This window comes from Elgaria multicarinata, chromosome 8 (genome assembly GCF_023053635.1).
Source record: "Elgaria multicarinata webbii isolate HBS135686 ecotype San Diego chromosome 8, rElgMul1.1.pri, whole genome shotgun sequence".
NCBI lineage: Eukaryota > Metazoa > Chordata > Lepidosauria > Squamata > Anguidae > Elgaria > Elgaria multicarinata.
This window is the reverse complement of record NC_086178.1, coordinates 104,199,490-104,224,686: the sequence shown is the minus strand read 5'-3', so window position 1 is coordinate 104,224,686 and position 25,197 is coordinate 104,199,490. Positions and strand designations below refer to the sequence as shown.

At 41.6% G+C, this 25,197-nt stretch overlaps 1 protein-coding gene across 4 annotated transcripts in view; it reads left to right on the top strand.

The window, feature by feature from the left end:
- The window catches only part of NRG3 (neuregulin 3), a 795,134-nt gene that overhangs the window by 114,797 nt on the left and 655,140 nt on the right, over window positions 1-25,197 (top strand). The window contains exon 2 of one of the 4 annotated variants that reach the window (XM_063131659.1): window positions 15,265-15,302. The exons of the other annotated variants lie outside the window; for them this stretch is intronic. Within the exon in view, the coding sequence (XP_062987729.1) occupies window positions 15,265-15,302 (38 nt within the window). The remainder of the gene's footprint in view (window positions 1-15,264; window positions 15,303-25,197) is intronic. 4 annotated transcript variants of the gene reach the window in all.

Here is a 25,197-nt window from a genome sequence, read left to right as displayed (position 1 = left end):
TAAAAAAGGAAATTATTTTATATTTGCACATGACTATTAGTTTGTGATTAGAGTGTCTCCTTTAGTAGAATGGGCATATTTAAGAACATAAAAAGGGCCCAACAGGATCAAACCAAAGGACAACCTAATCCAGCATCCTATTTTTTACAGTGGACAGACAGATGTCCCTGGGAAGCCTACCAGCAGAATATGAGGGCAATATAGTTCGGTCTCACTCTTGTTCTATAACAATTGGTATTAAGAGTCAAGATTCCCTTGACTATGAGGGTAGAGCATAGAAGAGAGCATAGATTCATAGAGTTGGAAGGGGCCTACAAAGCCATTGAGTCCAACCCCCTGCTCAATGCAGGAATCAATGTACATGGGGTTCCCAGGTAGTCACCCTTCCAGAAACTGACCAGGCCTAGACCTGCTTAGCTTCCTCAAGGTTGCAGCCTCCCATGTCATCACACAGCCGTTATGACTAGTAGCCATGGATAGTTTTATCCTCCATGAATTTGTCTAATCCCCCTTTTAAGCCATTCAAGTTTGTGTCCATCATTACATCATAAATAAATAATAATAATAATAAATTATGCACTGAGTAAAGAAGTACTTCCTTCCGAATGTCCTGCCAACCAGGTTCATTGTATGACCCTGGGTTCTAGTTTAATATGAGAGGGAGAAAACCTTCTCTCTGTTCATAGAAGAAACTCCCATCACCTGGGGTTCCTTCTCTTCTTTCTACTATAGCTTTCCCTAATTCAGGGGACTCCTCCAAGCACTCAGTCAGGACCCCTAGCCAGCTTAAAACAGGTGTGTGGTGGTGGGTGGGGAAATTAAGATCTAGTTCTCATTCTTCTCTGAAGGTGCCCAGGAACCAACCTGCCCAGAACCAAGCCACGGCATAAATTGGCAAGTAGGCTCTATTCCCTTCCTAGTGGCATAATGGAGCTCCTTCAAGTGTCAGTTGTAGATCTCCTGTAGTAGCCTTCACTCCTGGAAGGAGATGACAGCTCATGGACCTTTGCAATAAGAGGGTCAAGGTGGCTTTTTTTGCAAAGTTTGTGAAGCTTCACCCACAGCTTTCAGGGCCTCTTCCACTAATCCTGTGTTTTCCAAGGCCATTTTTCTCTGGACAGAGGAACTACAATTGACTCCACTTGCCATTTTTATGTTCTAAGAACGCCTCTGGAGCCTTTCTGGAAATAAAGATTGCCGGGGCCAGCATTTCTCTTTGCAGCATGCCTGCTTTCCAGTTAATTGTTTATATAAAAAATTAAAATTAAAAATTAAGGGCAGAATCCTATGCATGTTTACACGGAAAAAGGGTTCACAACTCCCAGCCTGCCCCAGCCAGCCATGTTGGTTGGGGCATGTTGTGAGCTCTAGGCTTTTTTCTGTCTAAACATGCATAGGATTGCACCTTAAACAACTTTTTAAAAATAAATAAATCAGGAGGTGCAGGGTGTCTGGTAGGTACCAAGGAAGGTATCTCTGGGTACCTTGGTACCCATGGGCACCACATTGGGGACCCTAGAGTTAAGGCAGTGGAAACCAGAGGGCTGAGAGTAATTGCCTTCAAAAGCCCAGTATGACATCAGAACACATCATTCAGTTCAGAATTTGAGAAAGGTGAAGAGGTGATGGACAGTGAGAGGAGTGTGGGAGAATTTCATAATTATGTTTTCTTTTCTATACACATAGTTCTCTGCTTTACTGAGCATAAAGATCTTGCACTCTGCCTCCTTTTGCCTTTCAAAACCTTTTTCTGTCCCCAACATTCAAAGGTCATCTGTTCAAAATGTTTTTGTGTATGCCTAGCTATGCTTCTTATCATTAACGGGTGATTGTATAGTTTAAAGCTCTGCAGCAGAATGAAACTGTGGAAACTGACATTAACAAATAAATCTGATAAACACCTTGCTGTTTCACTAGAAAATTCAAGGACATTTGCCTGGGTTGCTGTTGGAAGGTTACACAGGCAAGACATGGCAGTATGCAAGGCCGGCAGCATGTAGATTGCCAGCAGTGATCTGTTGAAAGATGGAAATTGGCATTTTCTAAATGACCATATTAGTTCCCATCGCGAGAGATGTAAATGCATTAATGAATTAGACTTCGTATTCGCGCAGTCTAATCTGAACTTTTGGTCATATACTTTTCTAATCAATTTTGGTGTGCAGTCTGTGGAACAAAAAATTCTGATTGTGTTTTACAGTGGGATAAGCAAAAGAGGAAAAAAGAAACACACACACACACGCACACACACATCTTAAATTGCTTTTTTTTTTTTTTGGTTCTTTTTAAAAACTACTAAGGGATTGAAAAAAGCGCTAGAAAGTTTATGTGTGTGTTGCCCACAACCAACAAAGCTAGTTTTAGGAAATTGACCCCCAAAACAGTGCCCTCTCCCCCAGAAAGGTTACTGAAGCACTTGGAGAATTTTGAATGTTTGAGAATATTAATTTTGTCTTCAATTCTGACCTTTTGAAGAGAGATTGGCCCTTTCTACACCTAAGAGTTATCCCAGGAAAACAAGGTTTTGTGTGGTCTTCAGAGAGCTTATGTGGTATGCGGAGTATAGTGATATAAACTGGAGAGAACAGGGTTCAAATCTGCAATCAGTTATGGACCTCACTCGGTGGCCTTGGGACTGTCTCTCGTCCGATACAGTTGTTGTGAGGCCCCAAAGGGATAACATTGTGATACCTCAGAAGGAGACCAGGATACAAATGGGATAGGTAGGTTTCTGGTGAATGTTTGTGCTTCATGGAGAATATAGGACTTCTACCTGGGTTAAAGGCTTGGGACTTGGGCTTGGGATACAAAGAACTGCTTTAGGCCGGTTCTGAAGCCTGCCCGTGCCCAGTTGGATATTTAAAACAGAACAGATGCAGAACTGGGGGGCACGGATGCAGGGGAGCCCATTGGACTCCCAGACCCAGTCAGGTGCTTGGGACATCCCTAAGTGACATACATGAGTTGCAAATCATGAGCAGGCTTTGTGAATGTGCCCCTCCCTCCTCTCTCTGGCGTGATTTCTCCTTTCTCTCTCTGTCTTTGTCTCTCCTTCTTGGCATTGACTATGGCCCCTTGCATGATGGGAACCACTATAAACTTTAGCAATACATACTAGGTTCCTTCATAATGATAATTTGTGAGCCCACTTTAAACTGTGGTTTCACCCGTTGATTTACGAGGGAATCATGGCTGGCATAACGGCCATGCCTTTGGCCCAGGGCAAACATAATACTTGCTCCTGGCAAATCTAGAATTGCAAATCAGGAGTCAGCTTTATGCATACATATTCTTTCTCTCTCCTTTCTTTGGAGCAATAAATGTTTTATTCGTATAAATGAATATGCACACCTCCTTAACTTACCACCACCTGGTTAATACTAATTTGTATGGATCCAACTTTAGGTGTATAAATCTCAGTGAAACCAATGATACTGCGATGCATGCTGAAGCCCGTAGATTTCAATGAAATTTGTTTGTCTAACAACACTTTATTGTGCCTTACATTGTCAAGCAATAGTACAATTTTGGGGTTCTGAGTATCACTGTGTTCTTATGGCTTTTCCGTTTTATGCTAACCAATGGCTGATCATTTTCCTTCATTTGTTCTATTAAAGCTATATCCATTTCTGGCAGTAATAGTTCTGTTGACTGCTGTTTAATGTGCAGTGCATGCTGATCTAATTACAGAGGAGGACTGAAGGTCCTGGAATGAATTTAAAGTGGTACCTTCTTTTAACTATACTACTGTTTAACTGGCATAGCAGATCTCAGACATTACTGGGAAAGACAGCTTGAACATCTCTTTTTCTTCCTGGAAGAAAACGTATACTGTCTAAATACCATAAAAATCCTGGGCAGTTGAAATAGCCAGAAAATTAAAGTAACATGCAATTATAGTAACTTCAGATTGGGCATCTCTAAATTAATTAATGTAATTATGAGGTGTGTTTCCCTGGGTAGGTTTACAAGTGACCCGGCATTCTAATTTGTAAGCGGCTGTAAATCTGTGATATATTTTTGCAGTTATCTGCTAGCTTGGAGATGATACTAGGCTTCATCCTGATGGTGAAATCCTCTCACATTATCTGCAAAGGGAACAGGATAGAGAATTGATTATGAATGTATTAGTGATGGGGATGCAATGGAGACACATGATTTACATTTCAGGAGCAAAGATTGAACATTTGCGGTTGTAGATTGGTTTCCTGATTTACAGCAGCAGGTTTCAAAACAGGTTTCATGGATGTACCAAAAAGAAAGAGCGAGCGAGAGAAGTGACTTTTGAAGAAATAATATGCAGTAAAAGTACCAGAAGGTCAGTTAGCTATTAGAAAGGGGAAAATTGAAGAGTAGTAACACTGTATAGCCAATACTGTGAACTAGCAAGGCAGGCAGATGTTTCTTTCTGCCATAGGCCTGTGTATCCTTCCCCAAAGTCTCTCTTTAGCAACTGCCCACCACTATGTGAAATAGCAAGGCTGCTAGCCTATTGTGTAATAGCCAGGAGCAGAACTAAGATGTGAAATAACTATTACGAAAATCCTGTCCTAATGAATGTTTCATTTCTTCTTTTGTGGGGAAGGATCCTGTACATTCAGTTTCATTCAGGTGAAAATATCAATGGAAACAACCAGCGACTGACCCCCTAAATGGAAACTGCATAGTGTATCACCTACAGAGGACTGACAATTTGACACTTTGGTACATGGCAAAGACTATATAAAATAGTGTGAATGTTTCTTGTATGCATTGGAAGGAAAACTTTGTTTACTGTAATCTAGTTGTTCACATTCTTTGGCACATGCCAATTCAAGGTGGCTTACAACCAGCTAAAACTAAAACAGATTTTTAACAGAAACCTTTTAAAACAAATCAAAACAGAATAACAGTAAAAACAGCTCAGAGTAGTAGAGCAGACCATTCAAGGTCATAACTAAAAAGTAACTGCTGGTGGAATAATACTATTTTCAAATCCCACTTAAAAGAGTGGGGCAGACCTCTCTGGGGAGATCTTTCCAAAGTCTGGGAACAATGACAGAAAGACCCTTTCTTCTATCCCCAAGAGGAGAAGAAGAGAGGCCTCAGAGGAGGAGGAGGATAAATCTTAGGGAGGTTCATGGGGAAGGAGGTGATTCCTGAGATACCCCAGTTCCAGGTTTAGGCCTTTAAAAGCTAAAGCCACTATCTTGAATGGAACCTTCCAACAAAATAACAGCCAATCTAGCTAACACAGAACCAGTATGCCATGCCCCATCCTGTTAGCCCCTCATGTTGATCTGGCAGCAGCATTTTTTGGACCAATGGAAGTTTCCAGACCATCTTAAAGAGCAGCTTCATTTGTATTTATTTATTTATTTTTTATTTATTTATTTATTTATTTAAGGATTTTTATGCCGCCATTCAGCCAAAAAAGGCTCTCACGGCAGCTTACAAAAGTATTTCTTGACAGTCCCTGCCCACAGGCTTACAATCTAAAAGACATGACACAAAAGGAAAGGGGATTGGGAGGGAGGAGGAGGAGGGGGAAAAGGAAAGCAAATTCAGGCACTACAATCTTACTTGCAAAGTTCAGCAGTTACAGGTGACAGCAGGAGGGAGGGGGCTCTCAGCTGGAGCTGGACCCAGGCACGGTGGAGAGGTGCCTGGCTGCTGCTTCCTCCCTCACTGGTGGCCTCTCCAGAGACAGTTGGTAGCAGGAGGGAGGGGGCTCTCAGCTGGAGCTGGACCCAGGCACGGTGGAGAGGTGCCTGGCTGCTGCTTCCTCCCTCACTGGTGGCCTCAAAACTCGCGACCCCTGGTTTACAATTGTAGTGCATTATGGTAGTTTAACTTAGAGGTAACAAGAGGTGTAATGAATGTGGCCATACCTGACTTTTCCAGGAAAGACATGGATTTAAACAAGATAAAAGTGGTAACCTGCAATTACATACTCATCCAAACTCAACAATGGATCCAGGAGCGCCCCCAAACTGCTTCAAGGAGAGTGTAATCTCATGCAAAAATAGGCTGAATGCATCCTCCAAGATCTTCAGCACCCCCAATCAACAGTATTGCAGTTCATCTAGATTGTTTCAGTTTCTTGCCCTCATTTGTTTCAAAATTGCCCCCAAACACCAATTTAGAGCTTCTACTGCCTTCTCAGGATTTACTGCTTGAAACAAGAGAGAGAGAGAGAGAAGAGATGGATGTCATATACAGATTGGTGATATTTTGGAGAACAATTATTTCTGACTATTTTTTCCCCTTTGTGGGATGGAGTCAGACTTGGAGTAGACCCTTTGAAATAAGTGGGACTTTATTTATTTATTATTACACTTATATACCGCCCCCATAGCCAGAGCTCTCTGGGCGGTTTACAGAAATTCTTAAATTGAGATAAAAACAAGTATGCAAAATTTTAAATTTTAAAACACAGAACATACACACATAAAGCATTAAAAACCATTAAAAAACTAAACATGTGGGTGATTAAGATATGCTGCCATATGCCTGGGCAATGAGGAAAGTCTTAACCTGGCGCTGGAAAGATAACAGCGTTGGTGCCAGGCAAGCCTCGTCAGGGAGATCGTTCCATAGTCTGGGGGCCACCACCGAAAACGCCCTGTACCTCATTGCCACACTCTGAGCCTCTCTCGGAGTAGGCACCCGGAGGAGGACCTTAGATGTTGAACGTAGTGACCGGGTATATTCACGTCGGGAGAGGCGTTCCATCAGGTATTGTGGTCCCAAGCCGTGTAAGGCCATTTAGTCTATGACTATCAGAAGTGCCATCATTTTTAGTGGGACTACTCAAAGTATATCTCAGTTTGGCTCCAACCCTATGGTTTTTTTAAAAAAATTAATTAAAAATTTAAATCCTTTAAATTCTAACAATTTAAATTGTAAAACATGTTTTTATGTTGCTTTTAAAGGAAATCAGCTTCTCCACCACAAATGTGATTATCTTTTTTACCACTTTAGAAAGCCCCCTTGGAATTATCAAGAGGTTCATTTCATAAAAAGAGTCTTTTTTAAAAGAAACAACAACAGACACCTTTAAACAGTAAAACCAATGGCAATTAATGCATACAGCTAATTCAACTTTGCTACTCAAGATTAAAAATTGGTACGTCCCCCTGTTCTTTTAGAGAGCCACACTGAAATTCTCTATTGTTGTTATATTTTTCTGGTGAGGTATAATTAAATCTTACAAAAAGCCAAAAATAAATTGCCTTTTCTTGTGCCCAATAAGTAGCTCTGAGAGGCATTGTTGAGAATGTGGCTTCATTCTTTTCAGTAGCATCCAAATGCATCTACACTTTTGGATTAATTACACTCTAACAATGATCTGGTTTGTCTTTTCAAGGTCCCCTGATTATTGACCCAACTGATTGGATTTCAGCAAGTGTTAGAAATGATGAGTGAGACACCATTGTTTCTCACGCCCTTCTCTCCTCTGCAGTGTTTCCATCCTGTTATTAAAGACTCCAACAATGCCAGTTGCACTTGGTTTTTTGTTTCAGGTAATGAGATGACCGACCCTTTCATTCAAAGAAAAAAGGAGGGGGATCCCTCAGTGTTGAAGGAAGCTGAATGTGCTATCAAGGGGCAGCTCTGTGACAAAAGCATGAGTATCCAATGAATGATGTACCTTTCACGCTACACTTTAAGGCTCCTTTTTGCAAGTATTTTGTTTCCTTGTGCAAATATCAGACTGCAAAATCTGTGCATCATATATGAAATGTACATTTGTGTCTAGATAGCCCTGTCCAGGGATGGAGAGGGGAGAGATTGTTTGCTGGTTGGCATTCACTTATTTTTAAGCTTTCAGAACAGATGTGTTTATACTTGTCTGGATCATTCAACAGAGGCTGTGATATACGCGTATTTGTACTGGGGTATTGGTAGTTCTCTCGTAAACTGTAGTCAGTACTGAAATAGATTATATTTCTTGATTTGAAAATGCACGCCTCGATCAGATTGCATGTAAATGCATATCCATGAATAGAATAATTCTAATAAATTCTAACAAAATGCCGATTTTCCTTCTCTCTCCACAGCAGTGTTTCCCAAAGCACCGACTTTTGTTCTTGAATTGCACGCATACTTCTTTCTTATGTGATTAGATGAAGCTCTAGTGTTAGAGTATAAATGTGTACGAATTATCTACTGTCACAGAAGCCAACTCCTTGTGTTTCTAAATAAATTGCTGTTCTCAGCATGCCTCCCGAAGCAGTCCCAGTGCAGTGACTCATTCATTGATGTAACAGACAGCCTCCTCTAGGTATGGATAGTTCTGCTGCGCAGGGAATTATAGAATGAATTACACACACCCAATGCTGTCACACAACATAACTACTTGTCCTCGGAGGAGCTTGATCAGAAGAAGGGAAGGTCAGATCAGTAAAGCATGCAGAGTCATGGTGAGTAGCCTCCTCAGTGGGTGGGTACTTTGGGCTTAGAGGAGGCATGAGTATGTACGTGTAAAATAAGCACCTGTTGCAATAAAAAAAAGAAAAGAAAAAAACCCTCTTGTCCTGCAACACATCTGGATGGATAACCAAGAACTGATAATTCCAGTTTTGCATTTTATGTTATATATTTGTTATATTAAATCTTACACTTGAAGGATGCTACTTTTTAGGGAAGTCTATGGCTATTTATTTATTTATTTATTTATTACATTTTTATACCGCCCAATAGCCGAAGCTCTCTGGGCGGTTCACAAAAATTAATTAAAAATTAAAAATTAAAATTAACAGTAAAACACCCAACAGTTTAAAACACAATTACGAAATACAGTATAAAAAGCGCAACCAGGATAAAACCACACAGCAAAGTTGATATAGGATTAAAATACAGAGTTAAAACAGTAAAATTTAAATTTAAGTTAAAATTAAGTGTTAAAATACTGAGTGAATAAAAAGGTCTTCAGCTGGCGACGAAAGCAGTACAGTGTAGGCGCCAAGCGGACCTCTCTGGGGAGCTCGTTCCACAACCGGGGTGCCACAGCGGAGAAAGCCCTCCTCCTAGTAGCCACCTGCCTCACTTCCTTTGGCAGGGGCTCACGGAGAAGGGCCGCTGTGGATGATCTTAAGGTCCGGGTAGGTACATATGGGAGGAGGCGTTCCTGAAGGCAACCTGGCCCCAAACCGTTTAGGGCTTTAAATGTTAATACCAGCACTTTGAATTGGGCCCGGACCTGGACTGGCAGCCAATGAAGTTGTAAAAGGACTGGCGTAATGTGATCTCGCCGGCCAGCTGTACAGTATCTTAAATCCTTTTGACTGCACCAGCACACACTATTTGTTTTTGTAACATTCCTTACGATTTTGAGTGAATGGGATGATTGTCATTTCTGTGTGTTTGCATCTGTCAGGAATCTCTTTCAGCCCCTCTCTACATTGGAACACAAGCTGACATAAAAGCACTTGACAGAGCTTATTGGCTCTATCCTCCCAACAACCTCTGCAAAGGGATGCAGAAGTAGAGGTGAATGAAAATGTCCTCCTGAAATTCTCTACCCTATTTTTCAGGCAGCAAAATGGAGAGTGCCATTTCCCCCAAAAGCTTTCAAGGGGGTGGAGTGTTGTCAAACAGTGTTGTCAGCCTGGCTGCCCCTTTGCATCCCCACTACCACCACCATATGCCCCAGGGACTAGCATCATTCCAGGGGATTGTGGGGAAGGAATGGCAACTTCAACAAAACAATGACAGAGATGAAAATATTCTGCGAAATAACCATGTTTTTCTAGGAGGGTACAAATAAAGGAAGTTCTCAGAAATTTACTCAAGAAAAATCTCTTCTGATAAATTTTGGCTCAGCTCTGTGCCATTCAAATCTGCTTGAGCTAGTCAACAGCTCCTTCCAAGCTTCCATGCTTTAGTCAATGGGAGAAAAGTGCACAGTTTTGAAAAATATGCACAGAAATGTGCACTTTCCGCATTTGAATGAGCGAAAGAACAGATTAAAAACAAAAAATGGGAGCGAGCCGAAATGAGCTTCAAAATGATTTTGGGAGAATTTACACAAGCTCAAAATCACTGGCTCTCCCATTTCTATTTCCCTGCCGGTTTCCTCGTCGTTTTCTGGATTCTGCTTGAACCTAATTATTCAAATCCCTAATCTATGCCACCTACATCCTGAGTCACAATGATCCTCCGTTGGATTCTTATTCCTTTGGTAGTTTTGCAGTTATACTGCAATTTTTGTCATTGCACATCAAACGAGGCAAAGTGAAAAATGCAGATAATTTAGAATAGGTAGGAGGAACCGTGGCTAGCATGAATGTTCTGTCATGCCTGGGGGAAATACCTCAATTTCTCAAGGGAAGACAGTGCATGGAACATAGGGTGTTGCCTCGAACAAATGTGCTATCTTGGAAAAGCTGCTGAGTGAGTAGCCTAAATTAGCAAAAATATTTTTTCCAACCCAGTGAATAGAGGAAGGCATATGTTGCTACCTGGTTTCCTTGCAGACTGTCATTTAAACATTCCGTCTCCTCTCTTTTTCTAGGGCTGCTGGCACTTGTTTTTCATCACAGATTCCATTTTAATACTTTCCCACATTGTCCCCAATACACAGGCTCCATTCATCCTTGTCTTGTTCTGATTCCTGTGCATTTTTCCTCATTACCTCTGTGCTACTTTCACCTTTTCAGCATTGTCCCAGCAGGACATATAGTCACATCTTCAGTCCTGCTCTTTTCCTTCTCACTTCCTAGACTTCTTGGAACCAAGCTACTGTTTTCAAAAAGAGAAAGTGCCTGTTGAAATACAATGTCACGTTTGATAATGAGCAGTCTTTTTAAGGTACTGCATGTTTGTATTTCCCCCCTTAATTTTGTCCGATAGCTTTTCAGGGATGGATAGCAGGTGCCAGGGTTATGCTTGGACTTGACACAAGTTATTCTTTTTCTAGATGAAAACGTAAAGTGACTGCTGTATTTTACCTTCGCTGTTCGAAGAGATGCTTCATACCGATAAAGAATCGACCAAGACTTATCTAGAACCAGGCCCAATAACACTGTCATCCTTGGGTAGCAGCCAGGGTTACAGGGCCCTCCCAGGGCCCACCATTGCTGGCAGCTGCCCTATGGCAGGGGCATTGTGGGAAATTTAAAATGGCACTTCCTGCTGCTATGTAATCCAGCAATGTCTATGGAGACCACCACCCTCAAATCTGGAGCCAGCCCTGTCTAAAACAGAGGCCTGTCTACCAGCAAGTAAAAGAAAATCAGAGGAATGGGAGATTGTAAAAGCCTCTGTCCACCTCACACCTTGGGGAGATCTACACTGGTATATATAACGTCATTTTGTCAGTCAGCAAACGTAATATGTTATACCGATTTGAAACGTCACTGGGCACACGTAGGTATTAAGGCGTTTCTTACCGTTTTCCTCTCCAGTAGGAATGCAGCACTCTGGGCCACACAATATATGTTGTAACTTTTTTTTCCAATTCCCCATCTGCTTATTGTTCCTCCCACTTCCTCTTTTCTTCCATTATCCCTCCTTCGAGAGAAACAGTGAAGGGTGGTGGTGGAAAGATTCTCCTCTTTCCACACCTGGGAGTTTTTCCTAAGCAGGAGCCATGGAGGGAGGGAGGGAGGGAGGGAGGGAGCCTCCAGGCAGGGTTCGGGGATTTACTTTACTCAAAAGTAAATCCCATTGATTTCAAATGCTAACGTGACTTGCTGCCTCTTGGTCTGTGCTTGGAGGGGAGAGAAATGGAGAGAAGGGGTGCTGGATAGATTTCCCTTCTTTCTGCGCCCTTTTCCTAAGCACAGACCAAGGGGCAGCATGTGATGTTAGCAGTTGAAATCAATGGGATTTACTTTTGAGTAAAGTAAATCCACTAACCCTGCCTGGAGTCTCCCTCCCTGCTTGCTTGCACCTTCAAGTTCATGAACTACAGGTGTGCTGGTTCCCTTACTCAAAAGTAAATCCCATTGATTTCAACTGCTAACATCACATGCTGGCTTACCTTTGAGGAAAGCCCATTGAACAGAGAGAGTCTTACTTCTGAGTAAACACATATAGAACAATGTCCATGCACATGCAGATCATGGAAGGGGGGAGGGAGGTTGTGGCTGCAACGAGGAACACGAGACAAGAAAGAGTTAAAACGGCTACTACTTTGGGCGCGGAAACACAAGAAACACGCCCCGAGGAAGGTAATCGGCTAAGGAAAAGCATATGAAAAAAGGAAGGTTTCTTATGATGTAATCGGCCACATAAGAGAAAATACAACGATTTATACAGATAAGATCAGAAAATAGAACGACAGAAAGGGTAAGCGATACAGCATTACAAGGCAATCGTCATGTGGCGAGGTAAGACTCAATACGCAATAAAAAAAAACATTTATAAGCAGTATATCCAGCTTAGTGTAGATCTCCCCGCTATCTGCCTCTTTCTCGTAGGGCATTGGATGAATGGAGGGCTGTGAGGTCGGAGCTCTCGCTGTTGAGAGTACTTTACACAGAAACTTGCCTGCCATATAACTGTTGAAGATGAGGATCCTGTCAGAAAGAAGAAGTGGCAACCCTAATTCAACACTAACATGGTTGAATATATAGGGTTCAAAGCATTCAAAGCCCTGGGGCTTGATGGACAGTTTCCAGTTTGGTCTCTCCCACGTTTTATTTATTTTATTTTATTTAGTCTCAAGTTCTTTCCATCACATATAATACACGTTGTATATGAAGACCTTTGACAATTTTGGTAAAGTCTTCTAAAAAATGAACTGGGACAAAATTCTCTCCCATCCCTAATCCCCACGCTGAGTAGTGTTTCTTTGTAGGGCTAGAATGTGGCAGAGACAGAACCTAAGAGTTGGCTTTAATATATAAGACATGTACCAACCAAATTCCAGTATGAGTAGTGTTGCGTGGAGATACTTAATTAGCATGCCAGCGGCATGGTGACAAGTGAGTGGGTGCAGCACAATGTTCCAACTTTTATTAGAGAAATAATGACCTTCTTGGCTGAGTAATTTTTTTTTAATTAAATCCCAACAATTCCTAGTAATCAGTGAACCTATTAGCCATGAAATTTGAATGCCTTATCATGGGCTATTCACTTATCAAATAGAGGCAAGGATGGAATGCACATATCGTTTGCGGGGTAATGTTGTGTAGAGTTTCCGGAGCCCAGGGGAATGCACAAATGGCAATATTTGCGTCTCTGAGTGTGTTCTGTAGTTTTTGGTTGTTGTTGGTTTGTGTCCTGAATGGGTTGCCAAGGAATTTAACAAGAGCTTATAGTTAGTTTTTTTTATGTTCTTGTGTGTCAACAGTCTGATGCCTTGAAGAGAAGTAACTTGATTGGTCTGTATATGATGGACTTTGTCTGGTGGTTTTGACTGGTATTTGATTCACAGGATCTACTTTTCAGAAAACCCAAATATTCTGAACAGTGGGGGTTTAGGGTTGGGGGAATACTTCCAGTGAGATAAATTGCACAGATTGAATTACAAACGTATTACCTGTGTTTTGGAAGCCAGTAATAATTAGTTGCTTCAGTTTATTAGGAAGGTAGAACTATAGTAATTTGCAATTGCTCTGAAGAAGAAAGAAAATATGCACTTGGGTCTTTAAGCTTTTTCATTTTGAGATATCAAAATTGCATCAACCAATGATATTCAATTTATTAACAGCCCCAAAGTGGATGATTGCCTAAAATAGGCAAAATGCAGAAATAATCACATGTATGTAGAGAATTAATTATGGCAAGTAGCTTAGTCCTTGAAAATTAGTGGAAAAGTTAGATTGAGAGAAGGGAAACAGCAAAACCCTCAATGAAAGAATGGAGCTCTTCTATTGGTTATTGGGAATGAAAATATAATACAGAAATTAATGTGTATGCATGTTTCTTTACATCCATGTGTGGAGAAAATGTCTATGATTCAGCTCATCTAGTAGTCTACGGTAGAGCAGGGTTGGAACTAATGGCATTTTCTTGCAAGCATTTACAACTGTACAAAAAAGTGCTACTTCTTTGCAGCATTTTGTCTAGCAGTCCTTGCAAAAGTAAGTGCTCATTCATTTATATTGACCCCCCTACTCTAAAAGCTTCATCACACCAGCGTTATACTGCGCCATCACTGCGAATTGCGTGCAAAGGACTCTGAAGTTTTCCATCTTATAACCTGCTTTGACTGTGAAGTAATCCCATGCATCCTGCTTTAATTGTGCTTTAAAGCCAAAAGACCCGACCTATTTTGGTACCTCTTTAGGAGCGAGTCATTTGTTGTTCTCTAAGCGGCCACTGGGGGCGCAAGAGGAGGATTTGATATGTTTAAAGTACAAATTAAACAAATGCTTACATCTGCGTAAGTTTTAAAGATGAAGACAGCAAAATTGCCACGGTAATAAATATTAAGGAGGGCTTTCAGCATACCAAATTTGAATCAGATTGGGTCATCTGTTGATTTTTAATGATTTTTTACATCCCCCCCCCAACCCTTTTCCTGGTATGCAAAGGATTTTAGGAGCGCCGCTGCCCGGGGTGTGATTTAGCTAACAACAGCAGCAGCAGCTTTATGCTATGGGGATAATTAGAGGGAAACGGGTACGTGGGATGAAGCTCTGAGTAGCTGTTTGCAATCACTTTCCCTCAGGGAGGGGTTCACATAGCCAACTTTGATGGACTATATAGTGTGTTGGTATTTTATTATGTGATACCTGATCTAGTGGGATCTCTCATGTGAATTTAGGTAGGGGGAAAAACAGCTTTTAAGAAAGGTGTTCGAGGCTCCAGCAACTGAAGAAAGCAATGTCACTGAAATGGTGAGGGTTCACACAAATAAGTGTTGCTGTTTCCAGGGGGGGGGGGAATACCCCCTACCTCAAAAATCAGAATTGGGGAAGCGCTTGTTAATAGCGTTTTATATCTAAGTTTTTCGTTGGTTTTGTTTTTACAAGACATGCAACATTTTCCCACTGACTCCACAAGTCCAAGTCCCTGGTAAAGAGGGTATAAATTCATCATAATAAAGACAAAGGGCAGCATCCTATTGTGCCTGTTAGCCTGCAGTGACCTCTTGCACAACAGGGATTTAGTTGTTCTAAAAGCACAGAATGATACAGTTTGTTTTCGTAACAGGGCAGATCAGCAGAGCTTGTAGATGGGAACTGACCTGTCCTGATCTGGAAGTGAGCATTTCTGCTCATTCCGAAGTTACTTTTAGAACCAAATCCCCATTGCACTAGTGGTTGCTCCCTCTGGTGCAACACAGTCAGTGGGAGTACAGTGGCCCGGTTCAATACTGCCCTAAAGTAGTAGTAGTAGTAGTAGTAGTAGTAGTAGTAGTAGTAGTAATAATAATAATAATAATAATAATGTGCTCGTATTAATGTTAAAAGCCCTAAACGGCTTGGGGCCAGGCTATCTGAAGGAAGCCTCCTCCCATATGTACCTGCCCGGACCCTAAGGTCATCCTCAGGGGTCCTTCTCCGCGAGCCCCTGCCAAAGGAAGTGAGGCAGGTGGCTACCAGGAGGAGGGCCTTCTCTGCTGTGGCACCCCGGCTGTGGAATGAGCTCCCTAAGGAGGTTTGCTTGGCACCTACATTATATGCTTTTAGATGCCAGGTGAAGACCTTTTTATTCTCCCAGCATTTTAACAGTCTATAAATAAATTTTAAGACAAACTTTTGACCCCATATAGAACATAGTTACATAACAACGCTCGCGTATTCGAATGCAACGTTGTGTCAAAATTTCAAAGCAATCGGTGAAGAATTTTCGGAGATATAACGTCTGTTTCGAACGAACATTTACATTTTTTTTTATATAGATGCCTTTGATTTGTTCTCATCCTAGTTCATTTGAGCTATATTTATTTTGATTATATTGTTATTAGTCTGGTTACTTAGGTATTATTGTGAGTTTTTATTGTGCTGTAGCTTTGTTTTCATATTGGTAGTCATCTTGAGATTCTGTTAGGAAAGGGAAGTGGGTTTTACTTTCAGTAAGTACATCAATAACTTTCTTCTAGTGATTCTCACAATGGTTGCACTTGGAACAATGTTTTGGTTCAGGCTTCCTTCGGTGACTTTTAAAGGAATCTATAAATCTCTAGATTTCTGCTGTGTGTTTGCGTGAGCCTTAACTGCTTTAGGCACAAAGCATCAGAGAGGAGTATGCTAATATTGCCTGCAACAGAACTTTGCTAATGATAACGGACATGTACAGCCTAAGGCCTACACCTGGCTATATACGATGCACATTGGAGTCCTCAGTTTACTAGATGGCTTGTGATATAAGGACAAGATAAGATTAATTTGAGCATGAAACACACCCACAACTGAAGAGAAGATACATGCTGAAGCTCCGGCCCTAGAATTTCCCCTCAGTCCCTTTGTCATCATTTTATGGGAATTGTTGCATTTCCTGAAGCATGAAGGACCTCATATTTGAGTGTGTGTGGGGGGGGATTATTTTTATGCTTCCAAGAGAGGCACTGATGATGCATCCCTTCCATAACTAGCATTCCAAAATACCCCGGATAATTGCATCCTAGGTTTTATGATGGACTAAAAAGACAGGAAGCACTCTGGGAAGAAAAACTAAGGAGTGGTTTGGTTTGTTCTCTGCTATGTGTCCTGAGTCATTCATCCCTCTAGGCCATGTTGGGCTTTTTGAAGTGCTTGAGCCCAGCAATTTCTTTCTAGTACAAAGGGGGAAATCAGTAGACGCAAAAAACAAAGAATCACAACACACACACAAGAAAACAAAGCAGAAAAGCAAACATATGGATTAAAGTGGGAGATAAATCCTGCGATCGACTGGCCTGCCATTACTCTAGATGATCCAAACTCATGGCAACAGTTCGGAAATAGATCTGTCTTAAACACAAACACTGGACGTGTCTACATTTATTTATTTATTTTATTTATTTATTACATTTCTATACCGCCCAATAGCCGAAGCTCTCACATGATGCACAGGGGATCCCAGGGGCAGGGAAGGATGATCCCTCCCTTTGCCTGGGATAGCTGGGACAGCTTTAATCCTGACTTTTCCCATGGTCTTGGGATTGTCCCAAGACCGCAGGATGTGTGGGCAGCAGTCCTGGGATCTTCCTGGTTCCTTACAAGTAAACGTGCGGAGCCAGGAACCGGGCATGGGGCGTGGAGCTTCACCCCCGTGCCCATTGGGGGTGGGAGTGGGATCTTTTTAAAAACAACAACATGTACTTTTAGCGATGGAGGGCTCGTGCACTCATTTTCGATTAAAAAAAAACACAAACAAAAAATGGCGGGCACGATGTTCTCTTCCTTCCTGGATGTCACACACAGTGTGTAGATTGAAGGGGAGGATCTCGCAATCACCATATTGCAAGATCCTCCCCCTCCCCATCCTAGGTCTAGACATGTCCCAAGTCTGTCAAGAGTATATGACCAGTAGTTGAGTTGGTAGCCTTAGCTATCATTCTCCTAAAAGCTCAGGATTCTGCCACCATGTGGCATCCTAACAAGAGAGAAAATAGTCTGCAGATGGAGCCGGATCAATTTTCAGTAGTTCATACTGAATTCTGTGGGACAAAGTGAGTGGGCAGCAATCTGGAATACAGTTGGAAAGGGTTATTTATTTATGTATTTCATTTATCATCATCATCATCATCATCATCATCAACACCAATATTTATATACTGTTCCCCATCCAAAGATTTTTGGAGTGGTGAACAAATAGAATAAAATAATAAAAACAGAATAAAAACAAATTAAAACACAGTTTTAAAAGAAACAAAGTACAAATAAAACCATGGCTGGTCGTCCAAGGAGTCAAGGTGACATTCATAATCCTCCTCCGCTTCATTTTATCCTCAGAGCAACAATGGATACCGTTGTTTTATACTGTTTATGTTTTTGATGGTTTTAAATTTTATATACTTTTTAATGTTCACTGTTTTAAACTTTTGTATACCGCCCAGAGAGCTTCGACTTTGGGGTGGTATATAAATGTAAAAAAAATCAAATTTGGGCTGATAGCCTGTGAATAGCCAAAAGTCACCCACTGAGCTTCCATGGCCAAGTGGGGATTAGAACCTGGATCTCCTGACTCCCAGTCCAACACTCTAGCCACTACACAATAGGTTCTCGGATACTGAGTTCAACAGAGACAGATTTAAGCTTTTGTTTTCCCAAGGGTAAGAGCCTCGTGTGGTGCAGAGTGGTAAGCGGCAGTTACTGCAGGCAAAACTCTCCCCACGGCCTGAGTTCGATCCCAGCGGAAGCTGGTTCTCAAGCAGCCGGCTCAGGTCGACTCAGCCTTCCATCCTTCTGAGGTCGGTAAAATGAGTACCCAGCTGGCTGGGGGAAAGGTAACTGCGACTGGGGAAGGCAGTGGCAAACCACCCCACTACAAAGTCTGCCAAGAAAACGTCAGCGAAAGCAGGCGTCCCTCTAGGAGTCAGCAATGACTCAAGTGCTTGCACGAGAGGTTCCTTTCCCTTTCCCAAGGGTATCCCTTTACTTTTATGTGTATTAAGGAATAAACAACTTCCATTTGCATGAGAATAAATAAATAAGTGGTACATTTAGGGAGCTTATGGCAGTTGGGACAAAATCTGCTCTCTGCCTCTCTTAGTAGGTGGCCTTGCTTACACTGACAGGAGTTGTGTAGTGTCCCAGTATGGAGAAAGCAGAGAGTGCTTTTATTGTTTATAGTGTGTAATAAACACTGTGACCAGCAAACCCAGTGCCATATCTACACAGACTATGCTATAACTCTTTCAATCTGCTTTTGCTTTCGGCTGGTAGGCACAGAGAGAGTGGAATTAATTCCAGGATAAATTTTGGAGCTGTGTATTAATGCCAGTATACCAATGTCCTGTAATAGTAGTCGCTACTTATACGACCCGCTGTACTAAAGTAAAAAAATACATGTGAATTGCATCTATTTATAAAGTGAAGCTTTTTCAGTCTAAATGCAACATTGAATGGAGAAGGATCTTGCGCCGGCTGGCTTTTATTTGAAAAGAAAATGCTGCAGTTTTGTACATATGTGCTGTTCATAAATGATACACTGGTACCTACGTTGGCAAGATGTATTTATCTATTGTATTTATTCATTTATTTATTTAGACACGTATTCCTCCTTCCTTGCATAAAATCAAACTCAATAGCAATAACCTTTCAAACATGCACATTACCAGCTTGTATTGTGCTTGGTAGGAATTGATTAAGAAAAGCCTTTCATAATGCCTTCTGCAGTGCACTATATTTGGAATAGTGTGTTGCATCCAATGTTAGTCCTAGGTAGGGTAGACCCAATGAAATAAAAGGGACAATTTTTTCTTGTTTTTTTTTTATTACTTATTTTTTATTATATAATTTCAACAAAAGAAAAGGGTAAAAGTACCATCCACACTGACAACAAAGGTCCACATAGGCTGGATCTACACTACTGCTTTAAAGCGCTTTATAACAGTTCTATAGCGCTTTAAAGCAGTTGAAGCGCTTTATAACTGTTTTAAAACACTTTAAAGCAGTAGTGTAGATCCTGCCCTGGTTAAAGCAATGGTATTCCCCGTAGTAACCTATGGCTGCGAGAGCTGGACCATAAGGAAAGCTGAGCGAAGGAAGATAGATGCTTTTGAACTGTGGTGTTGGAGGAAAATTCTGAGAGTGCCTTGGACTGCAAGAAGATCAAACCAGTCCATACTCCAGGAAATAAAGCCAGACTGCTCACTCGAGGGAATGGTATTAAAGGCAAAACTGAAGTACTTTGGCCACATAATGAGAAGACAGGACACCCTGGAGAAGATGCTGATGCTAGGAAAAGTGGAAGGCAAAAGGAAGAGGGGCCGACCAAGGGCAAGATGGATGGATGATATTCTGTTGGTGACGGACTTGACCTTGGGGGAGCTAGGGGTGGTGACAGCCGACAGAAAGCTCTGGCGTGGGCTGGTCCATGAAGTCACGAAGAGTCGGAAGTGACTGAATGAATAAACAACAACAAAACCATCGATTTCAACAGGATTTAAGTTAGACTAGCATTGGATACAACCCAGTGTGGCATTTTTATCAACTTAACAACAACAACAACAACAACAACTACAACTACTACTACTTTTATAGCTGTAGAAGGTGCATCTTTCTGATGAAGAAAGGCTTAAGAAGTGTTGACTTTAAGATGTGGATGGGGACTGAGAAAAAAATAGATAACTGAGAGTAGACATGAAAGAAGGTGAAGAGGAAATTATTCTGACCTAATGATTAGAATTTAGGGTGATTTAATGAAATCAAATGGCACGTAGGCTCAAAACAAACAAATGGAAGTACCTTTTTAAGCAAAGCACAAGCAACTTATGAAATGTGTTTGCACAGGGCACTTTTTAAACCATAGGTGGCTTTTAAGAAGACTAGACGGATTCATGGAGAATAGTTCTGTCAGTGGCCATTAGTCATGACAGTTAAGAGTTGTAATCTGTATTCAGAGACAAACAACAAGGGATCACTATCATGACTAGCTTCTCAGGTAGAGGGGTAAAGATGGCTGGGTGAGGTGGCTATTGTTAGGAATATTGTTAGGAATATTGTTAGGAGTATTCTTGGGACGCATCTACACCAAGCAGGATCTTGCACTATGAAAGCGGTATATGGTCGGTGTCAATGGGCCCCAACAGTGGTCAGTGCACTTCAATATTGCTATAAAGCAGTAGTGTGGCTCCTGCCTTTTGTATACCGCTTTCATAGTGGAATATCCTGCTTGAGCCTTTAGCCTCGTTTAGTGAAGAGGTAAGTCTAGTTCTTAAAATATTCTGGGAGAGCTTCCTCTCTCTATTGAAGTAGAGAACAGCGGTTGGCTTAGTTATTCAGTTTGTACAGCTAGTTCCTCTGGGGCATGAATGGCATTTTTAATGCAGCCAATTATTTAAAGTATGATGGACCTCTTGCCCGCGACTGGAGGGGAATTTGTGTAGAAGGGGGCATCATATTTCTAAAAAAGAAAGAAAGCAGAGGAGACAGCCGTGGTTTTTGATACCCTTTTCTCCTCCAGTCTGCCTCCCATCCTTCAAACTCATCCACAATAAAGAGAAGGGATCTAAATGGGGCATACCTCTGGCAGGTGACAAGATGGATGATGGGTGAAGGGGTGAAGAGGCAGGAGAAGCTAAGGTTGTCTCATTTCTCAATGCATAAGGGGGCTTAAAGATACATGGTGGAGCCCACTGTCGCAATGTGGCAGCCCCAGATCCTTCTCCAGTAATGTTGAGGAAGGAGATTTCTGGAAGAAACATGAAACATTGATGCTATCTCTTTCCTCTCATTCATGTGTCTCCTGACTGTCCTCCTGAGAGTGGGAGCTCTTTTAAGACAATCCTGGAGAAAAGTATTTAAACAGATTTTCAGTATGGGAACATGCTGCTTTTTATCCAAAGTTACTCATCTGTTGTTATGTTGAAGTGATTATCCGCCAGAGATGGTTGTTAATGAAGATGAAACATGACCCTGCTAGATTGTACTTATGTTTAAAAGGAAGACAGAACTAACCAAGTTCTCCACATTGCCTTTAAATTGCTGTTGGGAACTATGTCTTTGAAATACAGTCCTGTTTAAATCTAATGAATAATTCCATTCTCTTTATGAATATTAATCTCTAATGGCCAAGCACGGGCCAGAAATGAAGCACAGAAAATTAAGTGCTGCAGTAAATAACTTATATGAGATGGAGTTTATTTCTTGCCAAGTGGGCTTTGATTAGTATTGTCAGATTAACCTTGACCTATTTGTTAGGAAGCCAGCTCAAGGGCCTTATTGGAACCACATTGTATTTACCATTTGTGACTTTTAATCACCCCCCACCTCCTGCTCTTGAGAGTTATGTGATCAGTCCTTGCTTTAAATGATACCCCAAGCATATTTACCCTTTAGAGTGAGTTGTTCCCTCTCTATGCTTCCTCCTACAACCTCTACCAGAAATACAATCTGGTAAATTAGCAAGGCATCAGCGCAAGAAAGCAAATTATCCTCCCTTGCAGTGTATGAATTGACATCTGAATGTATTTGCTTTGCAGGCAATGTTCTCTGGCATATCTTGTCTCTACTGTTGACACTTGGTGGTTTGGTTGTGCAGGTTTCAATGATATGCATGCAGAAGGGGATGCAATTGGCAGGAGTTCTCAGATCCAGACCTAGCATGAGGCTGTCCCAACCCAACTGCTAAGTACGGAAATGTAGCCATAACTGGAGGCTTGAGCTGGAAATGAACCCTGCACTAAATCTAGGGCTAAGGCTTCTGCTGGAACCTGCTTTGCATATGGCAGAAAATGCTTCTCTATTGATCAAGCATGGGAGCGCCTTCTCCCCTACCAACCTGCCTGGTCACTGAGGTCATCCGAGGGTCTGCTCCTGGTGGTTCCACATAGATCCATCCTCCGATTGCAGTCCATCAGGGGAAGGGCCTTCTGTGTAGCGGCTCCCCTCCTATGGAATTCCCTGCCTCTGGAGGTCAGACAGGCTCCAACCTTGTACTCCTTTCAGCGCCTCCTGAAAACATCTTTATTCCAGGAAGCCTTTCCTTAATATGCAGCCTTGAATCTCTGTATTTGCTTCTTTTAAAATTTGTCTTAAGTGTTTTATTCTGTTTTTTATTTTCATTTTATCTTGTACACCTCTCTGAATTTTTTCAATGGGAAGCGGTATATAAATATTCTAAATAAATAAATAAATAAATACAATAATGACAAATAGAATTAGACATGACATTTGCAAGGCTTATTGTATGGAATTGACTTGGGAAATTAACTTATCATGCCCCAATGTAACTTGTGAGCATCATGCCCAGAGTCAATTGCAGCAGTTATTTCATGAGACTAACTTTTACTACAGTGCTGGGAGTAAAAAAGAAAAAGGAAAAAAGAGGAGTTTGCCCATGCCCAAATGCATGCCCATACAGCTTAATGGAAGTTGGTCGACTTACTTGCTTTCTATTAAAACTTATAGGTACATAGGCTTTTCAAGCACACACACAGAAAGAAAGAATCTCTGTGAGGAGTTTCCACTTCTGGGTGCAAATAGCAGCTGCGGGGGAGCCATTATTGTCAGGACTACAGCAGTAGAGAAGAGTTTAACTCTCCCAGTGTTGCTCAGCCTTCCCCATGGGTGCCTTGTACAGCTTTTAAAATTGTGGATAGTAATTGCATTCATGCAATTAACATTCCATCTAGTTTGTTGTTTATGGTTGTCAATAGAGGTATTGGAATAGCGGCCAGGAATTTTGAACAGAACAAGCAGCTCTTCTTTGCAGCTACAGCTATGAAGTGGTTAACGTGAGTAGGGGTGAATGGGCACGGTATATCAGCCTCTGGCTCAGTTCACACAATACGTTTCTCTACTCAGTGGGAAATGTAGGGAGTGCCCCCTACAAACTCAGTGGTGGAGTTTGTAGGGGGCACTTACCACACAACATGTTCCAACTCTACCCTTGTGTGGGTGTAGCCTCCTGTGGGGTGGAGTAAAAGTCAATGCAGCATTTGATTGACAGTTTCTCCTCCCTCTTTCCTCCCCCAGTCCTTCCAATGTATCCCATCAGCCTTTGCTGCAAAAAATAGTCCTGGAGGCCATCCTATAGCAGCACTCCCTCCTTTTGCCGCTCTTGCCATGGAACTCAATGGCCACTAGGAAACTCCATTCAGCAGGAAACTCCACGGTGCCTTGCATACAAAACACAACACAATGGTTGTGCAGGAACTCTCCTCTGCACAGGGTGGAGATTCAGGGTGGAGTTTTCCCTCCAGACAACACATTTCTCAACGGTGGTGGAACCACCGTTGAGAAGAGTGTTGTGTGAACTGATCCTCTGACTCTCAAGCTAATCTCACTGTTCCAGCACGAGGAGCCCACCAGTCTTTGCCGTGCTCTGACCCTGCCGTCATAAAGCTCCTTTTGTACTGTTTTACAAATGACTCAAACACATGTATGAAAAACTGTAATGCGTCTTCCTCCTGCTTTTGTTTGTAGTTCAGTTTTCTGTGTTCATGAGAACCCCCACCCCCCAAAAAAATGCCTGTGTCCTTTTATTATTGTTAGCTCCTGTTGAATTTGCTCATATGATGTGCATCAAACCAAAGTGTGAAAAACAAATCTGGGGGCTAGAGAACCTTTCTGAGGCAAAAAGCAGCAGGGAGTTTATCTGAAAATAACAGGGAACCGAAAAAGGTGTAAACACTCTGCTAACAGAAATTTCTTCTGCATTACTAATGCATAAGATGGTGCTATTTTTGGGACTGGCTGTCCTTTATTCCTGAAGGCCGTTAAATGCTAAGGACAAGATGGCAGTTTTGGCATCTCACTCGAATCCCAAATGACTCATTCCCAACTCCTTGACCAAAGATACAGATATGCCAAAACTTCAATATCCTAAAGACAGGATTCATAAAAGGCCTGCCTTTATTTGTGCATAGAATTGCACCTTCTCATACACTAGCATGGCGTGTTGGGGAAATTTATCAGCAAGAATAAATATGCCAATTTTCATGAAAGGGCTCTCGGAAATACTCTACCTCAATTCTCTGATTAATATAGGATCTACAACGCAGGATGCAGCGATGACAGATTTTCATGGAAGTAACCAAATTATTGCTGCACAACACAGACTCTTGCCAATGGCTTCATTGTACCTCATCGTCCCTATTCAGAAGCACAGATGTCTCCATTTGTTGTGCATCATGTGCAAAATTGGCTTCAGTGTGCAATGGCTTGTACATTCATGCGGCCACTTGTTGCTTCCACCCCATGTGGATCCAATCACAATATAATTAATTACAATTATAATAATTTATTTATATAGCACCATCAGTGTACATGGTGCTGTACAGAGTAAAACAATAAAATAGCAAAACCCTGCTGCGTAGGCTTACATTCTAATAGAATCATAATAAAACAATAAGAAGGGGAAGAGAATGCACCAAACAGGCACAGGGTAGAGTAAAACTAACAGTATAAAAGTAAGATCAAAATCAAGTTTTAAAAGCTTTAGAAAAAAGAAAAGTTTTTGGCTGAGCTTTAAAAACTGCGATTGAACTTGTAGTTTGCACATGTTCTGGAAGAGCATTCCAGGCGTAAGGGGCAGCGGAAGAAAATGGACGAAGCCAAGCAAGGGAAATAGAGACCCTTGGACAGGTAAGAAACATGGCATCAGAGGAGCGAAGAGCACGAGCGGGGCAATAGTGTGAGATGAGAGAGGAAAGATAGGAAGGAGCTA